Raw genomic sequence first — 26,558 nt, forward strand, 5'->3', positions numbered from 1 at the left:
AATTTGACCTTTTGCATTATATAAATTTTCTAAACTTGATCAAATCTATTGTGTAAACTTTACTATATAGAACAACAAATGGATTCATATTCTATCCAACAACAGTACAACAGATGCTTCACAGGAAGCTTAATTGATCTAACTTACAGTGTCTAAATTACCGAAGGATACCAAAGATTTCATGGAAAGACAGCTATAAAATATCTATTTATCTGGTGAAAAGAGAATGTTTAAAATGCCTTTGCTGATCACCTTTGGCTATAAATCAAAATTGTCAAAATTACACAACTGCCATATTTGCAACTTGCTCTAAAATAAAACATTCTAAAATAACTTAACAGTGTAAAAGTGTCAAAAATGATTACAGATATAACAGACATTATTTGTGATTAAATTTAAAGAAACGAATTAAATCTTCACATCAATTCAGCCTTTATCTACAAGGGGAGATTAATTTCTGCAGTTACTAAAGCCCAGAATTTGCTGAAGTATTGCGTTTTGTGGGTGAGTACAACCACTTGTACTTTTTTTGCTCACTCTTCAGCTTCAATTAATATTTGCTGCCATGTTCTGGAAATGTAAGTTGATAATGGTGTTAAGAGGTCAGCAGGCCTTTTGGGATATTGCTGAGTAAGTGGATGAACAATCTATCTCCTCAAGCAATGAAAGTTAGGAATTAAAAAGATTAACAAATATCCAAACTGGCAGCTTGGACATCTGATTATTGAAATGAAGCTGATCACAGAATGATCAGCAGGAAAACAGTATTTAAAGTTATATGCCTGAGGAATTTAAAACAAATACCTCCAGCCCAGAGTACAGATTAATATTCTATTTTAATTTATCCAATTCAGAAACATCAACATAGCTGTTGCCTATGTGCAAAAGTACAAGATACGTATTTTATAGCAATTCAGAACATGACATTATTCCTGGAATCAGAAATGATGATAGCCCGTTGTTTACAATTTGGCGGACCCACATATTTTGCAGAGCAGATGGGTATCACTAAATCCTGGTAAGCTGAAATAAATTTAGCATCTTCATTACTCCCAGCCAGAATTCTGAATAAAGTGATTTGCTAAATTGATTAAATCAGTTGATCTGTTGTCCTGATTATATGTTTTATGTGATATTGCAAAATATTTAACTAGTTTCAAAATGGAAAATTATTTTGAAAACATAAATAGACAAGGTCTAATGCTGCTAATTAGTACCCCTAATGTTGGTGGCAAACTTAATTAATTTTACATTGGAAATACAGCAGTTACTTCTCAACACAAATGATGAGGTTGTGTGTAGGCTTGCCAGGCATTGCGCAGAATGGCAACTCACAGTGTATATTTTCAACATCATAAATTTCTGAATGTCTTTTATGCACCAATAACAATTAAAACTTTCAACATGCTTATTGTCAATTTCCAGCAAATTCTGGTCTATGTGTAACTATATGTTCAAAAAGACATTTTTAATTTACAAAAAGAGATCATTTACTATTATGTTAACATATAGCTACACAATGCAACTGGAGATAATCACCCAAAAGATTTTTTTTTAAATGGTTACTTCATTATCCACTAACAGTCAGGCAAAAAGTTAAGTAAACTAAATCTTCTAATCTAAAGTCATTCTCTTGGAATGTTATATTTTCTTTTTTAAACGCTTCTTTTTAATATGCTTCTAACTTTGAACATCTTGGGACACAGATGAAACTATGTAGTTTTAAAACATACAGCATAGAACAGTACAGGATAGGACTACGTTCTATGTATCCTTAATTCTCAATTCAAATGTACCTTTACCCACACAAATTATCAAAACAAATGTTAAACCACAGCTACAATGACAATCAAAGGATATTGCCATCTGTTTTCCTGAGACTTTTCTTCAGGTGCCTACAGCATTTTTAATTATGATTCCTTGTACAAGGGTTAAGGCACATTATGGAATCTATCCTGAAATACTAAAATATTGCTGTCTCAAACTACTTTATTGTGGGAGACATTAGGTGTCAGAAGACTATAGTTCCAAAGGTCTGTGGCAGGTTTGCATCCAGGTTCCAGAGGTCAAGGATAATGCACTGCAACACTCACTATACAATAAAGGAAAAATAAAAAGCAAGCTAAGTGGGGGAATGTACTTGCTGTTCAAAGCATTTTACCTTTTTATTTAAAGTACTGAAAGATTTTTAAAATACTCTTGCTACACAGTTGTTCAACTTTTTAAAAAAAGCCTGCACAAATAATGTCAGTTCCAAATCACTAACCTGGTAGTACTAATTTAAAATGGGCCGATAAGCCGCTCCAAAGTGCATTCTTGCCCTTTCCCCAGTTGTAGGAAATCACAGAGAATCTAAATTTCCCAGTCTGTATTGTCATTTGACAGGATTACCTGGATCCAAATCTGCCATCAGATTTTTAAAACTTAGGAAATAGGCGGGCAGTAGAGGGATCACAATGTCTCTCTGCCCATAATCAAGATTATAGAAATATCAGGCAAAAGTGTATTTTGTTATGAAATTAGGAGTATATGATAAAAAAAATCTACATTTATCTTCACAAAACACATCAGAAGGAAGAAAGCTGTCATTCTATTTTAAAGTGCCCCTGGAGAACATGAAATTCTTTTCATTGCAATACTTTACTTTTCAAAAAAGTCCAGTGCCATTTGCAAAGCAAGCCATCAGTGTGTAGCTTTTTCAAACAACAAAGGAAAAATTAAACTGTTGAAACATCTATGGACTTCCCACCATGTCCGTCTCTTAGCATTATAAGATAGATGTCAACTGTTAGGACCAACATGGACATAGAAGAAAAGGAAAATAATTCCAAATAAAATCCAAGAGAAATACTGGGAGCCATCAAAAAAAGAACAACAAAAAAATGAGGATGTAACGTGTCTCTTACTTATGAAAAACCTTTACAACATACTAGCAATATGCAAAATTATTTACAAAATATTAGCCATAATTGCAAAAGGATGGGCAAGCCACAACATCACTGCTCAAAGACAGGGAAATATATTGTTCCTGTTACTTAGTACTATACAGGGACTAAAGACTGTGGAATGGAGCCAGAGACTTAACAATAGTATGTACAGGGATGTGCGCATCAAACATCTGTACTGGCAGAAACAATTCAAGCAGTGATTTTTTTTGGAAATCAGAAGAAAACTTATGATTTGGTTCATGTTTTGCACTGATTCAAGCACTTTCCTTATCCATGTTGAAGATAATGTAGCAAGTCTCCAAATGATCTGATCCCAAACGATGTTCAAACTGAGGTTTGAGATCTTCAGGTGTTAGACCCTTAAGAAATTGAGAAGCTACTTCATGGAAAATGGTCTGGCCAATGTCATCTGTAAACACAGAAAGATGTCAATAATCTGGTTTGAAACTAATCTAATTGCTGTTAAAGATAAATACAAGTGGATCAACTAACAATTTGAGAACGATCTCAATATTTCGGAGAAAGTAACTGACTCCCTCCAGAAGCAGTTAGTGTTCCTCAGTAAATGCCTGGGGTATTTCTAAGACCCTCACCTGGGTTCAAACCACCTTTCCACTGGCACAATTTTCATTGATACATTTTAAAGAATACAGTTGGTGGCACTGTCTGGAGCAATTTGGGAAATCATCTGGAAAAGTTTCATTCTTGTGGAGCACCAGTAGATTTACCACTGCCTTCCTTCCCCATCAGAATGTAAAGAAGCACAGTTAGAGCAAAGACTCCTTCCCTCAAATCTATTGGAATTATCATGATGAAATTGTTTCTCTGCTCTGCCTAAATATAATGCAGAAGGGAATCTCGAACAATGAACACAAAGACTCATGGTTTGTTACTCTGCAACAAAAATGGATTATGACCTCTGTACTTAACATGAAACTGAAGCGCGCCATATGGCACCCAGAAAATTAAAATGCCTTCAAAAGACTCTGTCTCATGTACCTCTTCCCCAATAAAACAATCAACCTGTTTTAGAGTTCACTGCAAATACCTGAAAAGGCAAAATGTGTTATGCAGGCTCAGATGGCTGTACAATATGGTACGAATAGCATTGGAATAATGAAATTAGATACATTCTTGGACAATATAACCAGCCAAACAGGGATCAAAGAATTAACTTATTGACCAATAATTTTATAAGTACATAAGAATAATAGATTTGCTTTGTCAAAAAAATTATAAAATAAAAGTTAACAATAGCTTCTATTATCAGATCGTCTAATATATAATGTTCAGGTGCAAGTCTTATGAAAAATGCAAATTTGAGGAAATATTGCTATTGTTTATCATTTCAAGGTCTAGTCAAAGCAGACTTTCTAAAAGAATTAGAGAACTGATGGAAGAAATGAAAACAAAAATTGAGAAATACCCAACTAAAAGCCTTTTTCCGTTGCTGTCTCAAAGACTATTATGATCAGCAACATGGAGAAATGGGAAGAATCATCACATCTGAAAGCAGTGTAACTTAAAAGCATTTGAATTTGAAAACATTGTTTTTAAATGGTTGCCAGTTTGCATATGGTCCATCAAGTCTCGTCTAACTCTGCATGCAAGTAAGCAATTTCATTATTCTAAATTTGATGTATTATACATTTCCTATTCTGACTTCCTTCTCCATTCCGACTGCCCACTATTTTAATAATTAGTATCAGAACCTACATTCTGCAGCACTCTGGGATTGTCATCGCAAATCTTTTCATCTTGCTATGACTTACACAATCGATCACCTTGGTTTATCTTTAGTCACCTCCTTGACATCTTTCCCACTTCCTTACAAGCTGTTACATCTTGTAACTTACTTTGAAATATTTTTCTTTCTGAAAGATGAGAGATACCTATGCCTTTTAAGTTATTCAGATAGATATTAGTCTCTTTCCCATATGAAAATATAAATTATACGTCGAAACATACCTCCCGTAAATGTTTGATAACAAAGTGTGGAGCTGGATGAACACAGCAGGCCAAGCAGCATCAGAGGAGCAGGAAAGGTGATGTTTCGAGTCTGGACCCTTCAGAAATTTTGCTGCCCAGGTTCCTATTGTTGTATTGGGCCAAACCTACATATTATTATGTATCCAAGGTAGTGAAGACTATTTGTGAAAGGTTACAAAACCTCCTGGATGATTCTCATGAAAGTTGTGTTAACTATGGTGCACAATACCCACTGCACTTCTTTGTAAAAGAACAAACATTTGTCTGACTCCAAACCAAAACACAATACATTCTAAACAAGGCCTCACACCTAACAGGCGCTGTATGACTTAAAATGTCACTTCTATTTACAATGATAAAACTTTTAGTTCTCTCAGGGCAGTGATTTGAAAGAAATTCAGGGATTTACATTTACATATTAATCAATTATTTACCCTCCTCCCGTAAATGTTTGTTGTTTTACAAAGAAGTATAGTAGGTATTGTGCACCATAGTTAACACAACTTTCATGAGAATAGTCCAGGAGGTTTTGTAACCTTTCACAAATAGTCTTCACTACCTTGAATACATAATAATATGTAGATTTGGCACAATACAACAACAGAAACCTGGGCAGCAAAATAATCTTTGATTCAGGCCACTACACAGTGTTTCTAACACAGGCATGTTTAACAAACTTCCATTATGCTTTAGAAAATTCTCTCCATTCCAAAGAGATAATCACAGAGAAACACTCACATTCTAAATACATTAAGCAATTAAATTTTTTTCTGTATTGCTATCTTAGCTTTCATTGGATTATGTATCCAAGATCATAATGGTGCTTCAGCCAAGTGCCCATTTCATCCTGTCCTCACTCAAATTGCACAAACTCATGGATTTCCCACTGGTTCACAGGGTAGTAACTAGTAGTATTTTTTACGCTTCTCAGCAGCTGTCACTAATTTTAGACATTAGTAGCTAGCTTAACTTGATCAGAGAATCCAGGTATTTTGCTTACTATGGTGCAGTAGTTTATACTGAGGAAACAAATACATTTAAATTTATTTCAAAAGAAGAACCTGCTCAGACATGTTCTGCCACATCTCCATGGCAAGTGAAACATGAACCTGGACTTTCTGGCACAGAGGAAGGGATGTTACCACCACACTACAAAACACATGAGCTTTAAGTTAGTTATGTTTTTTCAATCTGTTATGACACACGCCGATGGCATATGCTACTGGCATCTGACTAGGTTTAAACTGATTTGAATTCACGGTGAGTTAGATCATGACAGTACCATATCATGATGCAGCTTTTCATCCATGGCTATTCACAATGCAAGCCAAACTCAGATGTGCAATTATACAGCAGCACCAAGTATAGGCTGTAAAGGTGAATTGGAGTCAGCTTCTGTTGCACATTTCCAATTGTTGGGAACTAATGGCATTGGCCAGTAAAGCATATCTTCCCATATAATAAGAGCATATAGGAAAGCATATCCTCTCAAAAGATCACTACATAATAACAGGAGTCTCAGATGAAAAATAATTAGCATTACCTCAAATAAGCTCTCAAACTTTGAATATTAGCATTGACTGAATGTTGCTGTTAAGTATTCATTCTGCTTCTCAACCAATTAACCCATTAAATAAAATCAGAAATTATTCTGAAATTTCCAAAGTATAATGTTGTGCTTTTGTTTAGGTTACAAAATATGCTGATATATTCATATGAAGTAGTAATATAACAACCCATATACTATTTGGTATGTTCTTACCTAAACACTTTTCTCGCAGAGTCTTAATGGTAGTGGACAGATTAACAGCGCCTTCTTCTTGACTGTCTCTTTCTTCTCGAAATGCTTCATTATTTGCTTCAACATCCATGGCGGAGCGAGCATTACATACTATCTCAGCAACGTCATCCTCCCACTCCTCAAAATCATCAGGGTATTCTACGCAGTCCACTTCATCAGTGGCTACCAACAGTAAAAATAAACAAAATTTAGAACAGGTTCAAACAGAATGACAACTCATTCATACATCTTCTATTGTATAGTGCAAGGTCATTTCAGTTGAAGTTGACTCCAGTTTTACGAGTTAGTGTGGCTCACATGTTCAAAGTAGGCATTGAAGCATTGCAACAAACAAAAAAACTGCAGAAGCTGGAATCCAAGGTAGACAAACAGGAGGCTGAAAGAACACAGCAGGCCAAGCATCATGTGGGGGAAAGGAGTAGTCAACATTTCAAGTATTACACTTCTTCAGGGCATTGCAGATTGCAGTTGATTGTTGGGAACCTGTGAAATCCATGAGCAGTAGATTCCATAGGAATGGTTCACTAAATTGAAGATTCTGATGGGAAAATCCCTGCATCTGGAACCCTCTGAAAAGAATTTAGAGGGTTCTATTTCTGGTAATAGGTAGCCAGGAAAATCAAACAATTAAAAAACTAATCTAGCTCCTCAGTAATGATTAAAATCACCACCCATTCTCAACTACAACTCCCCCAACCCTTTACGCCTGGGACCCCTGACAACCAACCATCCCCATAGCTAGTGCTCATTTAAATTTCCTTGCATTAACTATTTCAATGTAGCTTTTCTCTCATTTGTATTACTTACTATGTTACTAAAAACATTTTCGGTGGGGGGAGGATAGGGAAGGGGAAAGAGAACAAATGATGCATGTTAGAAGCCATGTTTAACAAAGTCTAAGAATCCCATGTTAAGTAGTCTGCCTGTGCAAATGGAGTACATTTTTTCCACACAAACAAATTCCACATACCAAGGCCCAAATAATTCATGGAGGAATTGCCGCCAAGACTTATAAATCCAAACTTGCACAACAAACGTCAGCAGGTCTGGAAACATCTGTGCAGAGCTAAACTGAGTTTGTATCCAGTACGTATTTTTTTCAAAACCTCCTTCTTCCATTCCAAATAAGTCACATTGTACATGAAAATTTAACTCTGTGTCTCTCTGTCCTTCCTCATAGGGTAGTCCCATCAACTCATGAATTAGTGTGGTGAACCTCTGCTGCACTTGCTTTGTGCAAGCATATCCTTCCTAAAGTACTATTTCCATTAACATCACCACTATGCCACCATCTACTTTATCCCCCATATCTTACATTAATCCTCTCAACAATAAAAAGTAATTCTTAATCCATGCATCTTTGACTATTTTTTTCTGACACATGTAAAATATTATAAATGAATTTTGTTATTGCTGAAGTGCAGCACTTTTCAATATTGCATAATACCCATATAATCAATCCTGTCTCCTCCAGTAATCTGAAGTTAAAAATAGACAAATATAAGAAAGAGGCAACAAGAACTGGGGCAAACAAAACCAAAAACTTGCTGGGAAAGCTCAACAGGTCTGGCAGCATCTACGAAGAGAAACGGGAGTTAATGTTTCGGGTCCGGTGACCCTGCCTCTGAGAAGGGGCAATGGACCTGAAACGTTAATTCTGATTTCTCTTCATAGATGCTGCCAGACCTGCTGAGATCTTCCAGCGATTTCTATTTTTGCTTCTGATTTACAGCGTCCGCATTTCCTCATTTTTTATTGCGTGCTGGGGAATCCTGGATTAAGAAGAAAAAAAGAGATTTATCTTGCAATTATTAGTGAAATTTTTGATTAAAAAGTACCATACATGTTTATCCTCTTTGCAGGGATTGCAGGACATTGTAGTGTCCCTAAAGAGCAGCATCACAAATTAATCTTCCCCTATGAATAATATTTTTGAGACAAATGACAAACTTTAACGCATTGACAAGGAATCATCAGGTATATTTTTTCAGGTTATATCGCTTTTTTTCTTTACAAACTCTTCTTTTTCCCAGTAGAGTGTTTCACTAGTATTATAATTGGTAAGACTCAGACAAACCATGACCACTGTCTGGCAACCCATGATATAAAGAGAGGGAGTTACATTAGTTGTAATGAAACATACTGGAAACTTCTGGTGAGGCAGGATACAGGTAACGTAAACTGGAAGCCCAATGCACTGAAAAATAATGTGAAATGTATCCATGTGATATCATAGCTTCAATGTTCAGAACCAACAAATCAACCAACCTGAAGACTACCTTATGTTAAGACTTCAGGTACAGGACAGCAGATCTCTAATTTGGGAAAGGTATAACACCTTAAATCCCATTAATGTCTCAATCTTCTTCATACAGAATGTTCAGATGAAAGCAGGAACTATCTTGCTTTTAATAATATTCCACAAAGAGCTAAGATATGAACCGACAATTTATGTTTATTTGGCACTGTTGGTTAAATGTTGGCCAGAACACCAATTACAGTAAACTAAATTACAGATGTGTTGGCTCAAGATTTTTAGCATTAGGTGTTACAATATGAAAGACTTCAACAGCATTATCACCAAGATTTCAGTAAAGCACAACATGTGAAATAGTCAATTTTTGTGGAGATATTAAGAAAATATCGTGTTTTAAAGCTTTCAGACTTGGATGGTGACAGAAACAATATTGGTCACTTCCAACTGAGAAAATGCTACACATTCCTATATTAATATAATACCATAGTGAAAGACAAGTCAGCTATAGGTTACTCAACTTAGAAACATAAAAGATAGGAGCAGGAGGTAGCCATTTGGCCTTTCCAGTCTGCTCTGCCATTCCTCACAATCATGGCTGATCATCTAACTCAATAGTCTAGTCCTGTTTTCTCCCTGTAACCTTTGATCCCATTCACCCCAAGTGTTACATCTAATCATCTCTTGAATACGTTCAATGTTTTGACATCAACTACTTCTTGTGATAATCAATTCCACAGGCTCACCACTCTTTGAGTGAAGAAATGTCTCTTCATCTCTGTTCTAAATTGTCTACCCCGAATCCTCACACTGTCACCCTTGGTTTTGGACACACCCACCATCAGGAACATCTTCCCTGCATCTACCCTGTGTAGCCCAGTTATAATTTTATATGTCTCTTTGAGATGCCCCCTCATTCATCTGAACTCCAGTGAAAACAATCCTAACCTAGTCAATCTCTCCTCATACATCAGACCCATCATCCTGGAAACAGCCTGGTAAACCTTGCTGCACTCCCTTGACAGCAAGAGCATACTTCCTCAGAAGAGGAGACCAAAACTGCACACAATATTTTACTAATGATTATTTTGGTGTGAATCATGTAAACTGATGAATCAAGAATATTACTAAGAAATATTAATGTTAAAAAGTACTAGGAATATTTGCTTTGGCATACAGATAATATGTTAAAAATACCAGGTAACAACATTCAACGTTTGGTTGCATTGAGGATTTAAAAAAAACTGAAAATTAATTAATACCAAACTTACCTTCAGTTTCTTCAGAGGCTGCAACACTTGAAGGTGGTACTGATATTTCTTCTGTTGAGGACAAACTATCCTGATCAAAATCATCAGAGTAACTACATTTGTCTTCTTCGTCACTGGGCCCCACGTTTTCACACGCCTCTAAGTCCACCTCTTCTACTTTTTTACCACTAAGGCAATGAGAATTTGAGACTGCTTTACCGTTCCGAGCACACATGCCCTCTTCAGAAAGATTCGGAGATCCATGGAGGTCATCAGTGATCTCATCACCCTCCTTCTTTGTCAAATGTGAATGTTTCACAGAATGATATTTTGTCAGCTGGAATTCCTGATCTCTAATGAAGAACTTGAGGTGTTCTTGGACATATGGTACTTTGAGGATAGTGCTGGTACTAGGCCTTTCTTCAGGATGCTTGTTGAGAATGCTTTTGATCAAAACATGCATGTTTTCTGAGTAGCTCTTTGGTACACACGCATATTCTCCCTTTACAATTTTATAAAACAAACTTAAGAGGTTCTTTGCATGAAAGGCAGGTTCCAAAGCACAAAGTTCAAATAAAAGGCAACCAAGTGCCCAGATATCAGACTTGGAGCTATAGGGAATATCTTGGCAGAGTTCAGGGCTCAAATAGCATGGTGTGCCAACACAGGTATTTGCCATATCCAAAGTGTGAGTCATGACTTTTGAAATCCCAAAATCCCCGAGTTTAACTGTCCCTTTCTTTGTAAGGAAGACATTGGATGTTTTAATATCTCGATGAAGAATCTTCAGGGAGTGAATGTATTGAATAGCCATAACTAACTGAACAAACCACCGCATAATATCATTCTCCGCAAAGTACTCCTTCTCTTTTTGAAATTGGATTAAGTCATCCAAAGTGCCACCATCACAGTAATCTTGCACAATGAAGACATACTCTTCTTGGTCAATGAAGTATTCATGACATGTGACAATGTGAGGGTGCTTGAGTCTGGTCAAGATAGTTGCTTCTTGCATTACAGCTTCTTTTGTTCTAGACTTAAGTGAAGGATCAATCTTTATTCTCTTGACAGCATACAACTTTTTTGTTTCTAAATGATTCATTAAGAGAACCTCTGCACTTGCACCCCTTCCTATTGTAATGACTTTTTCGTAATTCTCCATCTTACACTTTTCAATTACAGTTGAGACTTCTTGGGGTTAAACACATAAAAACAGATGAAAAACAAATGGTTATTTTTGCTCAGTTTGCATAACCAGTGAAAAAACAATAACTTTTTTCATCCTTAATTAACTACTCATTTTAGATGGCAGGTTAATAAAATGTGAGGCTGGATGAACACAGCAGGCCAAGCAGCATCTCAGGAGCACAAAAGCTATTTTACGTTTCGGGCCTAGACCTTTCATCAGAGAGGGGGATGGGATGAGGGTTCTGGAATAAATAGGGAAAGAGGGGGAGGTGGACCAAAGATGGAGAGAAAAGAAGATAGGTGGAGAGAGTATAGGTGGGGAGGTAGGGAGGGGATAGGTCAGTCCAGGGAAGACGGACAGGTCAAGGAGGTGGGATGAGGTTAGTAGGTAGATGGGGGGTGCAGCTTGGAGTGGGAGGAAGGGATGGGTGAGAGGAAGAACCGGTTAGGGAGGCAGTTGGCAGGTGTTATTTTTATGGCAGTCAGATGAGAATTGCGAGTTTCTACATATTCTTGATGGTTATTAAGTGGCATATCGATCACCACTCTTGCAGGGAGAGAAGGAGTACATTTTTGGTCTTTACATATTTATTTCAATAAATGCTACAAAATTATTTAGTTTCCTTTGCTAGAAGCAAAAACGCACTTGTACTTAAGCAAACTGTTTAATATTCATTAATCATATTTTCCAATAAGAGTTGGGAAGCAATGAAAGTTGCCAACAGCTAATCTGAATAATGGAAGGAATACAGGGTCTGAAGGTCACGTTTATCAAACAGAACAGTAATGCCAATTGTCTGCTTCCAGTGTGTCACACCATTACAATGCATTGTGAGCTTTCCTCAAAGCAGGGAGCAGTAAGTGTGAGTAAAGAGTAGATACTCAGAATGGAAGGAGGGAAATAGTGTTCAACAATGATTTGTGTTGGGGAAACTGCTGTTAAAATTTATACTAGTGATTCTGACCAGTAAATCAAACTCCCAATTATTAAATTTGCAAATTGTACTAGATTGAGGACAGGTTGTGAGCAGGGGGTTAAGCCAATACAATTTTAGGAAAAGTACTAATGAATTTGCAGAACTAACAAATAATTGGTGAATGAAGCTCAACACAAATAAGTGTCAGGTATGTGTGGGTACATGGGAAAAGGATTAATAAGCTGGATCTATTCTCAAGTGAAGGCAATTAACCCATCTAATATTGGTCTTTAAAATTATGATTTATGATTTTTATCACAAAACAGAATGTTTCATCGTGTGGAGAAGAGCATAATTAGTGGCCATCAATATAAGACAGTCATCAATAAATTCCAAAAAAAATTACAGAGTACTTCTTTTGACAACCAGACAACACAAAGCACCTTACAGCCAATTAGATACATTTTGAAGTGTAGCTGATGTTGTAAAGCAAAAAAAATGACAGCCAATACACACACAGCAAGCTTCCACAAACAGTAATGTGATAATTACCACATAATCTGTTTAAAGTTGTTTGAGAAATAAACATTGGCCAGGACACTAGTGATAACTCCACACATCTTCTTTGAAACAGTGCCATAGGATTTTGTACATTCAACCAAGCAGGCAAGTAGAGTCTCAGTTCACTGTTTTATCTGAAAAACAACACCTCTCTCAGTACACACTGGAATGCCAACCCCTATGTTTACATTCAGATCCTGGAGTCAGACTTGAAACCAGAACCTCGTGACTCAAAAGTGAGATTGCTACCAACTGAGCCACAGCTGACAGTAACCAAGAATTCCAAGAGAGAATTTAGAAATAATTTATTTACACGAAGAATGTCAAGAATGTGGGATTTGCAGCCACAAGGTGTGGTTGAAGCAAACAGTATAAATGCATTTCAGAGGAAGATAAACAAGCATATGAAAAGGGAATAGATGGTTCCATTGGTAGATTTAAATGAGAAAAGATTGGAGGAGGCTTTCATGGAGAACAACCACCAGTATAGTATGGTTACGACATATTCTGTGTCATCTGCTCCACTTTATTGCAGCATTCAAAAACGAATTTATATGAAAGCTTTAACTTAACAAAACGGCCCAAGGTACTTTGCATGAACATTATAAAGCAAAGAATGCCACCACATCACAAAAGGAGAGATCACATGTTTAATCAAAGGTTCGGGTTTTAAGGAGCATCTTAAAAGTGGAATAAAGAACTCTCGATGCTGGAGATCCAAAACAAAAACAGAAAATGCAGCAAAACTCACTTATTGCAGTGCAATATCATAATTGTAAGTGTGCATCATAAACCAGAATAAGAGGACCACAGGTGTCTCAGACAGTTGTTGGTTTGAAGATTAGTGACATAGGGAAGGACAAGTCTACAAAGAAATTTGCAAGCAAGAATGAGAATTTTATAGTCAGTACATTGTTTGACTAGGAGCCATATCAGTCAGCATCACAGGGTGATAGAGGAATAGAATCCGGGGTGAATTATAAGACAGGAAGACTTTTTGGTGACCTGAAACTTACAGAGGTTTGATTGTGAGAGACCAGCGAGGAATGCTTAACAATAATCCACTCTATTGATGACAAAGTTATTAGTGTGGATTTCAGCAACAGTAAGTTGAGCAAGGTTTCCAGTTATCCAGTATTAGACTAGAGCATACAGCAATTGAAGATAAATTTCCAGGTCACTGCTGCATATAAACATGGAGAGGTTTTTTTGTTATTTTTCTGGAACATTTCTCTTTACTGGGTGTAAAAACATTGAATATGGAAGGGATGGGGGAACGCTGTTTGGCCAACAAACACACATCTACCAATTCAGGAATAAGTTCTAAGCTTTCTTGTTTTCCAGTTGGTATAGGAAGGCAGCACTACAAAAGGATGTTGGCCAATTACTGAATGCAGCAAAGAATATATCATGTGTTGTGGAAAAATTTTCCCTTGTGGAAGAGTCTAGCACCAGAGGGCATAAACTCTCAGCAAGGTTGGTATAGTCCTAGGGGACCATAAGCGAGAGCCAAGTGAAATGCAAATCAACCATCCAGCCAACTGAGCTAACTGACCACCAATCTCAGAGTAAGGGGTTGCACATTTAATAGACTTGAGGAGGAATTTCTTCTACCAGAGGCTATGGAATCTGTGGAATTCTTTGCCACGAAGGGATGTTGAGGCTGGGTTATTAAGTATATTCTAGGCTGAGATATTGTATCAGTACACGAATCAAGGGGATAAGGCAGGAAAGTAGAGTTAAGGATTAGATCATACATTGTCATGGAATGGCAGAGACTAGATGGGCTGAATGGCCTACTTCTGCTCCTAGTTACGATCTCTTGAAATCTCCTGTAGAGATTTTATCACGGTTGGCATTCTAATAGAGAGATCCACCAATGTTAATGGTGGAAATATTAATGACAGTACAATCAGACCGGAAGCTCATTTCGAGACCAAATGTGACACCAAGATTGCAAGCAGCTCGCTTTAGTCTCAGGCTGTTAGCAGCAAGAGAGAGAGAGATGGAATTGGCAGTTGGCATTGAAAACAATTCAATGCAGTTCCGGATAAAGCAGCGATCGTCTACTCCAGAGACAAAATCAGAAATTGCGGGATCCAGAACGTTAACTATGCTTTCTCTCCACGGATGCTGCCGGGCTTGCAGACGTTTTCCTGCAATTTCTGTTTTTGTTTCCGACTTCCAGTATCCGCACTTTTTTGTATCGCTTAGTCGTGTGTGTGTGTGTGTGTCAGTAGTTACAAAGGGGAGAATGCCAACAGTCCGGTCCAGGCTATGACAGTGCCCAGGGGTCAATATCAATCCCTGGTGTTGACACGGAGCTCGTGGCAGGGGCCAACTGCGCTGTTCTCGGAGGCTGGTCAGTCAGGGTGGCCTCCCGCTCCAGCCCTGGGAATCCTGCTGACCCGTACAGCTCACCTCCCACTATCTGCTCGTCCTAACCCACCGCCACCTCCAACCCTCGATCGACCCCTCTTCACCTGCTTCCAGCGTCGCCTCGTCTCTCGGGAAGTGACGTTAAGCTCACCTGCCGAAGTGGAATCCTGGCAGCCAATCAGCGGCAGAACCGGGAGCCACTTCCGGAAGGTCAGTCACCAGGTAACTGCACAAGTAGAACCTACAGCCCAGGTACTCTCTTATTAGTGTGATTACATAGTTAAAAGTGATTTCCCCTTTAATTCTTCCTCTGATGAACAGTACAGTCAGGTCATTCATTTTTAATCCTTCAAGCAAACCTATCTTGTGCTTCCTAAACAAAATACTGTTTTTGTAAGATGATATTAAAACTCCCAACGACCACAATGTCAAAATTCTGAATATTTGTTACTTCTTCACCCATAACTGTTCTGCCCCATTAGTGTGAACGTATTACACAAACTGCAGTACTTGAAAGTCCTGGACTAGATTCCTCATAAAATGCCATGAGGGAATCAAACAATATTTTGTAAACAAGAACAGCAGCTATATGTTCCTTTCACCTACTTGCATCTTGAGATTAGGATAAACTTGTATTCTTATTTCCCAAGGCAAACTAATATATAATGAAATGCTTTTCTCTGTAGTTCTGATAAAAGATAACAAGTTCAAATAGTCGTTTTGGGTCGGGACCCTTTTTCAGAAACAACCCAAAACATCCTGCTCCTCTGATGCTGCCTGGCCTGCTGTGTTCCTCCAGCTCCACATTGTGTTATCTCTGACTCCAGCATCTTCAATTCTTACTATCTCAGAAGCTAAAATATGGATTCTTCTGCAAATGGTGCTAGACTTGAACACTTGCATATTTTATTTTAGTTCACATTTCCATCTTCCACAGCATTTTACTTTTGCCTTTCTGATTCCTTGATCTGATTGTGATTTTGTACTTTGTACTTTGTATGCCCAATTTAATGATATAAATTTAGGTATAGCTAGTTTTGCTATGCATTACTTTAGAAAATGCTTATCCATCATAAAGTACTCAAATATGTTTGCTGTATCAGATTTAAAGATCACATTTGATACTGGAATGCATTATCAGGTTTTGAGAATCATAGATGTGTAGCACACTTGAGGAACATAACTGCTGATTCCTCAATTTTTGCTGTTTATATTTTGGCAACATTTATGCAAACAATTCTATCTCAAGCATTCTTCTTAGTTCTCTGATAATAGGAACTGCAGATGCTAGAGAATCCAAGAGAACAAAGTGTGTAGCTGGATGAACACAGCAGGCCAAACAGCATCTCAGGAGCATAAAAGCAGACGTTTCGGGCCTAGGTCTAGGCCTGAAATGTCAGCTTTTGTGCTCCTGAAATGCGATGCTGCTTGACCAGCTGTGTTCATCCAGCCCCACCCTGTTATCTTGGATTTTCCAGCATCTGCAGTTCCCATTATCTCAGTGCTGGGTCCACTGCTTTTAGTCACTTATAGATGATTTGGATGTGAATATAGGTGTGGTTAGTAAGTTTGCAGATGACACCGAAATTAATGGAGTTGAGCACAGTGATGGAGGTTATCTCGGTGTACCAGGGGACCTTTGATCAGCTGGGCCAATGACCTAAACAGTGGCAATAGTGTTCAATTTAGATTTATTGAAAGAGTTGAAATGGTTTGTGACTGGGAGGTGCAGTTGTTTATTGCAAACCAAGCCTAGGTGTTCTGCAAAGCAGTCCCCAAGCCTCTGCCTCTGATGTAGTGGAAGCCACACTGTGTACAGCACTGATCTTTGCAATCACAGGTTTCCAGTCTGAAAAATAACCCTCTACCACCACTTTTTCTTGAATCACCACTTTCTATATACTGTTAGAAAGTGATTTCCAGGATTTTGTAACTGCATTATTTTAAATTCCAAAGTTAGGATTTTATGTGACTTCCATTGAAAATTATAGGTGTTGTGTTCCTCTGCTGTCTTTCTAGAAGGTAAAAAAGGTAATGGTCAAAGGAGCCCTGGTGAGTTTGAATAATAGAATGGAATCCCTTTGTGCAGAAAGAGGCCATTTTATTCATTGGAGACTCAAAAGAACACACATCCAGACAGCCCCTCAGCCTATCCCCATAACCCCACATTTGTCACGGCTAACCTACCTAACACGCACATCCCTGAACACAAGGAAATTTGACATGGTCATCCTGAGACATCACAAGACCCACAGACCTTTCTTTAAGAAAAAAAAAAATCAGTTATGCATCTTGAAATTCTGCCCTCTAATTGAATCTAAGTAGTTCATTGTCACAATTACAAATCAAAATGGTCAATCTGAGAACATTAAAAACATACAGCCAGCCAAGTTGACAAGTCAGGCAAAGAATCCTGAAATTTCAAACTGAGAAGTTGTGCAAAGCCAAAAAAGGGAGTATTAAGAGGGTTTCAGAGACAGTAGGAACTGCAGATGCTGGAGAATCTGCGATAACAAGGTGTAGAGCTGGGTGAACACAGCAGGCCAAGGAGGACCAGAGGAGTAGGAAGGCTGACATTTCAGGCCTAGACCCTTCAGAAATGTGGGAAGGGTAGGAGGTTCTGAAATAAATAGGGAGGGGAGGGGAGGGGAGGGGGGAGGGGGAAGAAAGGAGAAAGAGGTGGAAAGATGGGATAGAGATGATGGGTGGAGAGGAGACAGACAGGTCAAAAGAGGGAGGGATGGAGCCAGTAAGAAGTGGGGAGTTAGGGAGGAGATAGGTCAGTCCAGGGAAGACTGACAGGTCAAGGAGGTGGGATGAGGTTAGTAGGTAGGAAGTGGGAGTGGGGCTTGGAGGTGGGAAGTTTCAAAATCTCCCTTCCCCCTACTGCATCCCAAAACCACCCCAGCTTGACCCACCTCAAGCCCCACTGCCACATACTAATATCATCCTGCCCCTTTGACCTGTCTGTTCTCCCTGGACTGACCTATCTTCTCCTTAACTCCCCACCCCCACCTCTTTCACCTCTCCACTTATCTTCTCTATCCACCTCCCCTCTCCCTCTATTTCAGAACCTCCTTTCCTTCCCCCCCCATTTCTGAAGGGTCTAGGCCTGAAATGTCAGCCTTCCTGCTCCTCTGATCCTGCTGTGCTCTTCCAGCTCTACACCTTATCATCTTAGGGAGTATTAAAATTAAGTTATTTAAACAAACAATTAACTGGACACTTGCAATAGGACAATTTTCTCCATCATGGAGAAGTGGGGATGCTTGGCAATTATGTAATGTTCAATATTATTTGACTGCTTCAGCATCCTAACAGTTGTATGTTCAAGTGCAACAAGAACTGGACAGTACCCAGGCTGGCAAGTAACACTGCACACAGTCTCTTACGGGGCCGGGCCAGGGAAGAGCGCGCACGTGTCGGGGGTGCAGGGGAAGGGAAGAAAGAGAAGGGGGTGGTGGTTAAGTTGACTCCAAAAAAAAAAAAGCTGAATTCCCTCAATTTAGGGCTAGCCAGAAGCTGAAGTGGCCACAAGTCAAAAGGATAGGAATGCTGCACCAAGTTACACACCTGACTCCCCAAAGTCCTTCCACAGGACAAGTCAGGAGTGCAATGGAATACTCCCCACTTGCATGGATGAGTGTAACTCCTATATTAGATGCTTGACACCATCAGGCCAAAAGCAACCTGCTTGATTAGCACCATATCCATGCTATGACAAGTGGATACAGTATACACTAGCCACAAGATGCAGAGAAGTTAGGTAGTGATTAAGTAGCACCTTCAAAACTCAACCACTTCCATTTGGAAGAGGGAATCAAATATATAGAAACGTTGCAATGTCCAAGTTTCCGAGCCAATCACCATCCTGACTTGGAAGTATCCCTTCTTTCATCAATGGGGAGTGCATTCCAGGTTTTGCCCCAGCAGCACTATGGGCCTACCTACTGCACTCAAATGCAATTAATAAAAAAGGTGACACTTACCACCTCAAGTCCAACTAGAGATGGGTAATAAAAGTTTGTGGTAGGATGTGCAGATACACTCTGGCCAGGATGTTTTGGGCTAACCATGTTCAGCTGTTTCAATGACCTTCCCTTAGAAGGATGTAAGTGTGACTATTCAAATGCAACTCATTAACATTTACAAAGTTGGATACAAATAGTGCATCCGAAATGGAAGTTTGGAAATAATTAGCTAAAAATACAATGAAATTTTAGAACCATAGACAGACAGACTTCAGTCCAACCAGTCCATCATCCCAAACTGGTCTGTTCCTGACCTATATCCTGCCAGACTTTTCCTAGTCATGTACAAACTCAGAAGTCTTAAATGTTGTAATTGTACCCACATCCACCACTTCCTTGGGAAATTCATGCACATGTGAACCACCCTTGTCTTTCAATCTTTCTTGCACCTTGATGTGCCCCCCCAGTCTTAATTGTCCATCCTGGGGAGAAGACTACCAACTGTATCCCTTGTTTTAGGAGCTCAATGTCACAACTTCTATACTCCAGGTTTAAAATCCAGTCTTTTATAAAAAGGCTTCTACACCTGGCAAATCTGGAATGGAGAGAAAACAAAAACAGACTAGCTATAAGTGAGATTGGAGGCCAAGAAATTCTTTAGCATGTACTCACCATATTCCTGAAAGAAAGTTTGACACCACCCAGGCAAGTTACACAGCTTAACTGTTACCTTTCAAAAAGCACTTTACAAAGCACTTTACATGGGGAGAACTGCCACCTCAGATGTTCTAAACAAACAATACCAGCACTTGAGGCTCACTATTACCTAGAATGGTGACAAAACATCTGAAAACAAATCTTCCAGCAAGCAAACTTACATCCAGAACCTCAACCTGAGCTACAAATCTTCTCAAAGCTTGCTGTTCTAAACAAAAGAGCGTTCCAAAATAGCAATCCTTCTGAAGGACTACTTGGCTTAAAAAGTCTGATCTCCGTGAGGAGCTATTTCACTAGCTAGTTTCCTCTTGTTTCTCTGGAGGATAGTGCAACCCATGAGACAGTTGTATTTATTGGATTATCTGTCTGTGTTGTCATCATGGCCCACTTTAGTGAGTGCAATTATATGGTTTAAATCCTCAAAGTAATGGAGGAAATTCAACATCCCTTTTAGGCTCAATAAAAGGGCCTTCAAAAGGTATTGGTAGTCTATTTCTGATAAGAACATCCCAGCTCCACCTGTTCCAATTATTACAAAATGTCTGACTAGGTTGATACTTTGGCTATTACAGTTTTAACCATTGAATTTGTTTAAATAAAGTGAAAATTGAAGTCTCAGGAAGATACCAAATTCTGAGATTGTCTCAAATAAGAGAAATTAATCCTGCTTTAGACAAAGTCAAGCCATTTTATTTATTGAGTATGCAAGTTAGACAAGACAGTACAAAATGATCTTCAAACTGGGAATAAAAATAGCTTAGTTTACAACACTTTTGCTTAGTGTACACAAATGCTTAGATTCAAGAGTTTTGCATTGGTAGCCTATAACATGCAATATTTCAATTTAAAGATATTTTAATACAAATGGGAGGGCTGAAAGCAAAGTGCAAAAATCATAACTCACTCAGACCACCTAGTTTAGTGCATCCATGTTCAAACTTCTGTTTACTTTTGAATATTGTAAAACAGACAAATGAGTATGCTAGCCCACAGAAATCACTTGTACATGGAAAATGTTGATGTGTAGTGCAAATGTTTGAAGTTTGTTAGAAATACAGCAAAAGTGACAAGACCAGCATAGTAAGTAATTCAGACTTTAGTACAGTTTAATTCTACCTACATACACTTCAGATTAAGCTAGCCCTTTGAACTACAGTAGCCAAAAATACTGCAATTTCAGTTCCAATCTCTGGGCACTGTAGAGTTTAAAAGTTAAGATGCAAAAGTTTGGTTTAAAACCAAAGTGCATTAGCCATTTAAAATTCTTATGGTTCCATTGTATACAATCCCTAGTGAACAAACAATAAATCGCTCACTTAAGTGAGTTACCCCCCACCCTCCCCAATTGTTTGGTGCTTCCCTCAGCTCTCACCCACCTGCTGGTCACCACACCCTTGTATTATCTTGTGCATCATCTGATGAAGAGAGGTACCTACAACGAAGGTAATTTTTACTCAGGACTTCCTGAATCACCTAGTGAATTACCCTCAAGTGAAACTACAGCTGAAGCAATAGCAAGTTCCCATGATATGGCTTAAAAAGGTTACTGCAGCTCAGGTGAAGTAACTTTGTTGGAATCCTAATTCTGGAGGAGTTAAAATTTGAGTATTTACATTTTCTTGAAAGGATTCTTTTTTCAATGGGTCAACAGTATTAGACTTGACAACTTTAATATAAAAGATTGACAAAGTTTAGCATAAACTGGAAGTGATATTTACAAAATCACAATTATAAATACATTAAATCTAGACTACAGAATCAATTTCTTGCCACATCAAGTATATTGGTCTCAACACTTTCATTGTCTTTGCAGAAGGTTCTTGGGACACCCACTTTGCCTTTCCTCCCTGCTGCAGTCTTTGCAAAGCTAAACTTGAGATACTGAAGGGCTACATTTGCACCATGAACTCAGGTTGCCATAAATGTAGGAAGAGTGTAGAAATAAGCCTTCACTGCAATTAAATTCAACAGCAAGCCATTTTATGACTTGCTTTGATCAATGTGATTACATAAACATGACCAGACCAATTTACTTTGCACATTTTATGTTAACTATGTCAGTGCACTCAATATTTTCCTAAACTAGCCCCAAATTATCTAGAATTGACAATAGGCACTAAAGTTTATTTGCAAGTACAAGACACAGCAATCATGTCCTTGTACTCTTTGTACACAATGTGATCATTTTGTTCCTTCAGCAGGACACTAATTGGACTGTATTTCAGAGGGACACAAGATGGACGGGGCACATGTTTATCAACAATTTCATTAATAAAATTCTGCACTATGGCATGATTTGGAGAGTGGTAACCATAGTGAAGAATTCTAGGACAGTCTCCCCTGCAGAATTTTGGATTGTACCTATGAGGAGCCACAATCCAATGATCCCAACCCAGTTGCTCAAAGCTTACCCAGAATGAATGGAGCTTGCATTTGTTCCTTGGAGGACTCGTAAGATAGTTAGGAACGACTGAGCCAATGTTGCTTAGTTGTCGTGGCTTCCTAGACAGGACACGGGATTTGGATGAACCCTCTAGAGATTGTTTTTCTGATTTTTCTTGTCTTTGATGTGCAGTTTTATCTGTGTCATTTAAATATAGTAGCAGAGAAGGCACTTGTAAATGGACAGCATAGTTTTTTCTTTTGTCCAGAGTTCTTTCTTTGACTTTTCCAAATTCAGCACACTTGTAACTGATATGCAGATCCACTTTCTTCACAGAATTACCAGTTGGGAGAAAGACACAAGGAGTTACATCAGCTTCTGCCCATCGTTCATTCAGGTTTAATATAAACCTTATGGGCAATTCTATGTCAGTGGCATTCTGTATGAAGTTTAGATTAACATAGTTTGCAAGGAGACATCTGATTTCACAAGAGACTAAGAGTTGATTGGCAAGAGGACTGTGCAAATAAACAACAACAACTTTAATCAAGTGCTCCAGCTCTGGAAGATAATGCAGATTGTATTGAACATGATGCACATGCCAATGACCTAAAAAAAGAGACAGACATTGGAAATGTTAGCAGGGATTCAGTGCATCTTACTAGCAATTTATAAACTTCAACATTTCTTAGTAGGATGATGGAGTAATCTAGGATACTGCAGACTAGCTAAAGTTTGAGAGGGGAGATAGTGGTGTTCCAAAGATACTAAAACATTGATTTAGTATTCAAAATTCAAGCCTAAACAATACTTAAATTTCAAGGACAGGATAGATTACACAGCAATTAACATTTTAAAAAGAGTTCACATTCATGCCATTCATTCTTACACTCTTCAGTGTCATCTGAAAAAGATGAAAGGTGACACTAGAACCCCTAAAGTCTTGAATTCAAGTGGAAGCCATCCAGGGACAACTACTAAGAGTAGTAGAGATAAAAGGTTATTATTCAATTAGACAATTGTTAAATTCAAATTTTCAGACATTCCATTTTAATTCCAATAACCACATAAAACATTCCACTTTTGAAGTATTCATGTACATTTATGTTTACTGGATTGCACAGTATTCCCCCAAAGGGAAGAGATGGAGTCACACACCCTTAGCAAAGTTTCAAAGAGAACATTGAGCTAGTGAGATTCTGCAGAAACTTACAAGTGGCATTGGTTAAATATCAGTTATAACTTGATTTGCAGAGTGCTTTTGCAAATCCTGGGTTTAAAATCAAAGCTAAAGTTATCCCAGCTCTAAAAAAAAGTTGATTGTGTAGTAGGCTAAACTCACTACCCACGATTACAGTTTACCAATGCAGTTTGAAAGACACTGATCAATAATATAATGCTTTCATTGAACTTAAAACTAAGGTTCTAGCGGATGTTGATTTACCGGAGTCGGCGAGCAGGATACTTGCACTGGGTTTCACCAACCGAATAGTGTTAGTCATAATGGTCCGGTTAGCTTTAGGCTTCCCATCACGATCTGCTAACTGCTTGTAGAGAGTGGCCATATATTCCATGTGTTGATCATCCATCCCTTGTTTCGAGGGCAGCGGAGGACGGGGACTAACTTTTCCAGCCAACATCTCGATAAGGGGACCGAGGTCTCTAATCTCCCTCTCGGCAGGCGCTTGTTTCTCCCCAGCCCCTCCATGCAAAGCTACAAGCTCCAGCAAACAGATCAAAACTCGGAATACGTTACGGCTACGATTCCGATTCATCACCCAGCACATGTTAGCTGCTAATGGTATCATAGTACAAGTTTCTGCAAATCAGGCAGGACCATAGCTCTGAGGCACTACTAAACTCTAACACGCTACCCGCAAGGCTCCATAAAGCAGTTTGTGCAAATTAGCTCCTCATTAAGGGGATCTCATGTGATATGATTGAATCGATCCATTGTCAGTGACGTATTTAATTTCCATTGGCATAAGTTAATGACTTTGATCAGATTGGTGGCACGATTATATCTGTTCAATGTGACGCAAATTTTTTATGATTAAGGAGTTACACTTTCGGTATTTAGAAATTTATGACTTATTGTATCCAGATTTCAGAAAGTACCCGGTTAAAAGCCAATTACATTCTTAATTATCTTAAAAGCGACTTTTCATTAGAACTTGGCGGCCTCCGCAATTGGAGCATCAGCATCGGACAAGGATATTTTCACGTGGGATGCAATTGACCATTCTAAAATGTCTCGATGGAAAACTATTCTTCCTTTAGAATGTTTTTCCTCAACCTGTTCCAACATATTATGACACACCTCTAGAGCATATGGGACTTGAACCCAGGCCTTTGGCATAGACATAGAGACACTAACACAGTGCCTCAAGAGTCTGATCTCCTCCCTTTAAGCTGATAGTAAATATCAACCATTAATTTGTTAAATGGCTGTAAAAATATTTTTTCATCTTGATAAAAAGATTGGAGGACCATGGTTGGCTGTTTGTACTGTTCAGCTAATATTAGAATAGTCATCATATTAATAAAGAAGCTGCCATGAACAAAATTATTCATAATTTTCTGATTTAAAATGATAAACATATATTCATATGATGCTCTTCCTGTAGAAAAATAAATCTTGGTTTTTTTATTATAATTTAATCAGGTTTCCTTCAGTTAACAAAAGAAAAATTTCATTAGTTACAAATTGTGAGGAAAAAAAACAAACAAATGCATATATTACAATAAGGAGCAAGTCCGAAAAAAGTTTAAAAATAAATATATATGGTTCAATCCCAGAGTCATTTGTGAAGAAAAGACAGTAGAATGCTGTAGCTATTAAATGGAATGGTAACAACAGTATTAACAATCTCAAGATTCTTGGCTTTTCAAACTGATTGAAATTCTTTTGTTCTGGTTCCTTTTAACAGAGGCTGACTGGTAGAACACAGATTGAGAGACAATTTTTTTTTCTTTTCTTTATTTGCAGTGCCGGAGTTTTTAATGGCTGCTCCCAAGCTGTGACCTTCATAACACATTGACCCACACTTCTGGCAGTCTTGTGATTTTTTTAACCCCTTTTTTGTAAATCTTTGGAAGGGTAAGATACAAACCTGACTGCAAGAGAGATGTATGTTGTCAGTATCTCATCATCTTTTCCTTGTCAGTTTTACAGTTTGAAGTTTCCCTCACCCTGTACGGGTGTGAGATCCCATGGTTCCACAGAGGACTCTGCCAGACAGTTACTGAATTCATATCCATAGTCCACTTTGGCAGTTGCAGTGTTCTTTTGAAAAATAATGTATTGAAATTAAAAGTTTAATATGTCAGCCAGCCAGACACTTCGAAGGAACATTACTGGCATGTATGTTTTTAAGGGGAAATCACAATTGACTATCTTGCTGGAACATTTTTTGAAAAGGTAACTGATTTTCAGGATAATGTTGCTAATGTGTGCATGGACTTTCAGAACGTTTGATAAAATGTCAACACAACAGACTTGTGAACAAAGTAAGATAATAGAATTAGAGAGACAGTAGCAACAGAGATACGACATTGGCTGAGTGATGGGAAACAGAAAGCAATAGATAATTGATATTTTTGGGCTGGAAGAAGGTATGAAGAGTAGTTCTGCATTGGTTGGTATTAGGACACTTAGCTTTCCTGTTGCATATTAAAAATCCGGATGTGCAGGAACATATCCCAAAGTTTCCGCAGAATACAAAATGTGGAGGCATTGAAAACTCTGAGGACAGTTGTGAACTTCAAAAGGCATTGATAAGTTGGTGGAATAGACAGATAGGTAACAGATGAAATGGTAGGGTCATGTATTCATAGACGTTTACAGCTCAGTAAAAGGCCCTTTGACCCATCAAGTCTGCATAATCAAAAACAACTACCTAACTATTTTAACCCCATTTTCCAGCACCTGTCCCATAATCTTGGATGTCTTGGCATCTTAAGTATGCATCTAAATACTATTTAAATATTATGAGGTTTTCTGACTCTACCATACTTACAGGCAGTAACTTCCAAATTAACACTCTTCCCATCATCAATCTCCTGCTGTACCCTTAATGTATGCCGTCTGGTCATTGATCCCCCTTTAAGGGGAAAAGTTCCTTCCTGTACCCTGTTTATGCCTGTCATAATTTTATACATGTCAACATGTCCCCCTCAGTTTATTCTACTTCAGTCTAT

General features: G+C 38.2%; 2 protein-coding genes across 5 annotated transcripts; both read right to left on the reverse strand.

Moving 5' to 3' along the window:
• Window positions 1-817: 817 nt before the first annotated feature.
• Window positions 818-22,516, reverse strand: nek12 (NIMA-related kinase 12). 4 transcript variants are annotated; one of them, XM_048544133.1, is made up of 5 exons: window positions 15,392-15,414; window positions 12,900-13,042; window positions 10,264-11,433; window positions 6,700-6,900; window positions 818-3,357 (listed from the first exon to the last, which is right to left on the reverse strand). In XM_048544133.1, exons 2-5 carry the CDS (start codon window positions 12,985-12,987, stop codon window positions 3,203-3,205), a joined length of 1,614 nt encoding a protein of 537 aa, XP_048400090.1. In that variant the 5' UTR covers window positions 12,988-13,042; window positions 15,392-15,414; the 3' UTR covers window positions 818-3,202. The 4 variants fall into 4 exon arrangements, with proteins under 4 accessions (XP_048400090.1, XP_048400091.1, XP_048400092.1 ...); XM_048544134.1 differs by lacking the exons at window positions 12,900-13,042; window positions 15,392-15,414 and adding an exon at window positions 22,387-22,516; XM_048544135.1 differs by lacking the exon at window positions 12,900-13,042 and having other exon boundaries at window positions 15,392-15,419.
• Window positions 20,775-24,233, reverse strand: bmp15 (bone morphogenetic protein 15). Its single transcript, XM_048544137.2, has 2 exons — window positions 23,803-24,233; window positions 20,775-22,967 (listed from the first exon to the last, which is right to left on the reverse strand). The coding sequence occupies exons 1-2, from the start codon at window positions 24,164-24,166 to the stop codon at window positions 22,099-22,101; spliced, it is 1,233 nt and encodes a 410-aa protein (XP_048400094.1). The 5' UTR covers window positions 24,167-24,233; the 3' UTR covers window positions 20,775-22,098.
• Window positions 24,234-26,558: the final 2,325 nt, after the last annotated feature.

The sequence above is a fragment of the Stegostoma tigrinum genome, chromosome 15 (genome assembly GCF_030684315.1).
Source record: "Stegostoma tigrinum isolate sSteTig4 chromosome 15, sSteTig4.hap1, whole genome shotgun sequence".
Taxonomy (NCBI): Eukaryota; Metazoa; Chordata; class Chondrichthyes; order Orectolobiformes; family Stegostomatidae; genus Stegostoma; species Stegostoma tigrinum.

Coding starts and splice junctions, on each gene's coding strand:
- nek12 (XM_048544133.1), bottom strand. CDS start 12,987: ATGGCACTGTTTCAAAGAAGATGTGTGGAGTTATCACTAGTGTCCTGG. Junction 11,434..12,899: donor AACTTTAAACAGATTATGTG/GTAATTATCACA, acceptor TTTAACCCCAAG/AAGTCTCAACTGTAATTGAA. Junction 3,358..6,699: donor TCTGCGAGAAAAGTGTTTAG/GTAAGAACATAC, acceptor CTGTGTTTACAG/ATGACATTGGCCAGACCATT.
- bmp15 (XM_048544137.2), bottom strand. CDS start 24,166: ATGATACCATTAGCAGCTAACATGTGCTGGGTGATGAATCGGAATCGT. Junction 22,968..23,802: donor TATCCTGCTCGCCGACTCCG/GTAAATCAACAT, acceptor CTCTTTTTTTAG/GTCATTGGCATGTGCATCAT.